At 48.6% G+C, this 3,214-nt stretch overlaps 1 protein-coding gene across 1 annotated transcript; it reads left to right on the top strand.

Annotated features, from left to right (window-relative positions):
- Positions 1–4: 4 nt before the first annotated feature.
- FMC1 (formation of mitochondrial complex V assembly factor 1 homolog) lies at positions 5–523 on the top strand (the record flags this gene model as incomplete). The annotated part of the gene is made up of 2 exons (XM_026863177.1): positions 5–130; positions 276–523. Coding segments are annotated over 2 exons (321 nt in total), but the record flags the coding sequence as incomplete, so codon positions are not given.
- Between the last annotated feature and the right edge of the window lie 2,691 nt (positions 524–3,214).

The raw sequence follows: 3,214 nt of genomic DNA, 5'->3' as shown, positions 1-3,214 counted from the left end.
GCTGGGCTCTCCGCTGCGGACCTTGCGCGGGCTCCTGCGGGAGCTCCGCCACGCCAGCGGCCGGGCGGGCCGCACCTACCGCGACACGGCCGCCTACCAGCACATCGTTGCGGCCTTCCGCGCCCACCGGGTACGCGCGGGGTCCCCCTCCCCCGCCCCTCCCGCCTGACACCCCTTGGGGAGGTGAGGCGAGGCGGGGGCGCCCCTACCGCGGCCGGAGCCCGTGGCTTCGGCGGGAGGTGAAGTGTCCGGGGCTTGTTCCCTCCTCTCGGTAGGTCACCAGCGAGAAGCTGTGCCGGGCCCAGCAGGAGCTGCACTTCCAGGCCGCCACCTACCTCTGCCTGCTCCGCAGCGTCCGGGAGCACACGGCCCTTCATCAGGAGTATCATGGCAAGGGCGAGCGCTCGCCTGAGGAGGTCGCCGGCCTGGTGGGCTTCAGGCTGCCTCAGCAGCCGGGAGGGAAGGGTTAAGATAATTCTGCTGCGTTACCTATTCCTGAATAAACATCCTAGAATTATCGGAACGGGATGGGTTTTCTAGCTTGTGTTTTCTGTCAATTTGAGGTTGCCACTATGGTGTGAAAGCCATAACTGGGAATCCCTCTCAGTTTATCAAGCATACCAGACCCAGCCTGGACATGTGATATGACAGGCAGCCTCCACGGAGTGAGAAAAAGGCTGTTTGTAGTGGAAAAGCTTGATAGCCTTCACTGCTAAACTATCTTAACGAGTTGCAAGGGTTCTTGGTTTCCCCCCTCTAAGTCTGTAGGTAAGAGAATTTGCCCATTTAATGTAGAATTTTTCCAGCCACCTCCTGTATGTGGGGAATTTTCTGCTTCTCAAGAGCAAAGGCACTTTCTTTGGAACGTTCTGGCATGCACTGCAGTAGCACAAATCTCTTTTTAATATTGAAGGGTTTTTTTTTTTCTTTCCATGCAGTGAGCTAGTGGTAACAGCAGAGATGAATACTACTTAAGGAATTAATTACATGTTTCTCAGCATCTCTGAGCAGTTGACTCTCTGAATGTAGGCTTCCTGTGCTGTTCTTACACACTGTGAATGTGAGAAAAATTTAATTAGTGAACTGATTACTGCCAGTTACGTTAGATATACAAAGGGGGCTGCCATTTTCTTGCTTGTCTTGTAATCTGGAACAGCAAGCAAAGAAATACTAGCTTGAATTGTTGGTGCTGTCTTTTCAGAGATGCAAGATACATGAGAAAGCTGTAATAAGGATGACAACAGTAGCTAAAAATGTGAGGCTTGTTTACATGGAGGAGGAGCTTTAAGCAAGGCTAACAAAAGAGTACTTGTTTGGGTTGGTTTTCTAACAGGGAAAACAAAGTATTTTGTCAAAAAGGCACTTCAGATAGAATAATTTGTCTAAATTTATACATTTTCCTTCCCCTGTATTAAAGCTCAGGGATAGTTTAATCCCCGGAGTATAGTGGATAGGCACAATAGATCCGTAAAACTGGGGAGATTTGGGCTACTTAGGTAAATCAAGGAAATGTGAACTACAAGTTTTAAGATACGGTAGACCAAAAATCTGGTTTTCAATTCTTGAAGTGTCTCACTAGTTAAACTGGTGGGATTTTGGAAAAGTGTTGATATCACAGATGGGAAAATACCAACCTATTTGCAGCTCAGTAGATGAAGTTAAGGGAACTGACCATACCCTGAGAATGGCTGTGATGTATTTGTTGTTCTGAGTTATTTAGTCTAGCTGCTGTATTCTGCAGTTTACTTTCCAGATCAACTAGAGGTTGGCTCCATTCAAAGCCTGTAATATATTGCTCCAGAAGAAAAATAAATGGCTCACTGAAACCAGTTCTGGAAAAACTGAAATTTGGCCAGGAATAGATGGAAAAAGCAATCTTCGCTCTCTAGAGAGTGCCTAGAGCTAAAGGTTGTATTGGTGCAGGTACAAATAATAGCTAAAATGTTTCCGTAGAGAAAATTTTAATCTGTATCTGCCAGTTACTTCCCCTTCAACCCAGGGTAACATAATGACTAACAAAATGCTAAAGAAAAAGCAAAGCCAGGATGTGTTCTGAATGGCTGAGGATCACTGGGTAGGGTATCTTTTCCTGAACTTGTTAGAGAAGATTCCTGTCTGAGCATTGCATCTTCCCTTGTGAAATCCAGAAAATTGAGGGAGGTTGATGGTTTTATTTAAATGGCTTTTTACGTTGCCTTTTCTCTCTCCTATTAAGCTCACTTTAAAAGTTGAACATGATCCTAGTTGTGGACATCTAGAACTGATTCCTTTGACAGTCATTGACAGCTTTTGAGCACTAGATGGCAACACGATGGTTAAGAAAGGGATAGTCATAAAATGTAGGAGTTAGGATGGATAGAAAATTGTGGAAATATTTTTTCTGAGATTGGATCTTAGTGCTCTGTAAATTGAATTATCTGCAACACGTTAACAGTAACTTCAATTTTAAGGAAGGGTCTCTAAAAAGCGGGTATTACAGTAGCTTTTCTTACAAGTGCAACCATAACTCCACTCAACAGTTGATGAGAACGGAGCCATTAAAATGATGCTGAATGTCAGTTAGATAAAGGGAATTGTGTTTTAAGAAGTGTATTCTATCAGTGCTGGTTCGGACACACATATCCAGTCACACCTGCGCCCGCCTAGCCCTGATGTGTACATGCCTGCACGTGTTTAATAACCTGCTGCTGTCACTCAACAAGCATCCTAGCGAAGAGAAGTCGCTCCCTGACATCTCTTTGTCTCCCATGCCTGACCCGGGATTAAGTAAACGGAACCAGGCCGCTGGGCTGGGGGTAGCACATCCGTTACACGGCCCCGGTTGCCTTTCTGCTTTGTATTAATTTCAGCTCAGCCACGTGGTTTGGCACGTTAGAATTAACCGTCATGAAGCCGTTCCGGTTGGGTCTCCCCTCAGAGGCAAGAACCTAGGACGGACCCACTGGACCGGGTGCTGCCCGACTTCTTGCCGGGAGCGGGGCGGGACCCCCACAGTCCTGTCCCGCCCGGTGCCCTGCTGTCGCTGCTGGCGGGGGCGACCACTGCGGACCAGGCCGCGACGCCACCGCAGCTGACCCGGAGACCGAGACGTCACAGCGGCTACGCGGGGCCGCCCGGCCAATCAGCACGCCCCAGGGACCCAGCCCGGCGAAAGGCTGGACGGCCCAATCAGGGACCCCGCCGCGCCGTGCGTCACCGGCGGATACCGCACGCC

Source organism: Athene cunicularia (genome assembly GCF_003259725.1).
Source record: "Athene cunicularia isolate RWA chromosome 1 unlocalized genomic scaffold, athCun1 chr1_part2, whole genome shotgun sequence".
In the NCBI taxonomy this organism is placed as follows: domain Eukaryota; kingdom Metazoa; phylum Chordata; class Aves; order Strigiformes; family Strigidae; genus Athene; species Athene cunicularia.
The sequence above is the reverse complement of the archived record's forward strand: the minus strand, read 5'-3'. Positions and strand labels throughout refer to the sequence as shown.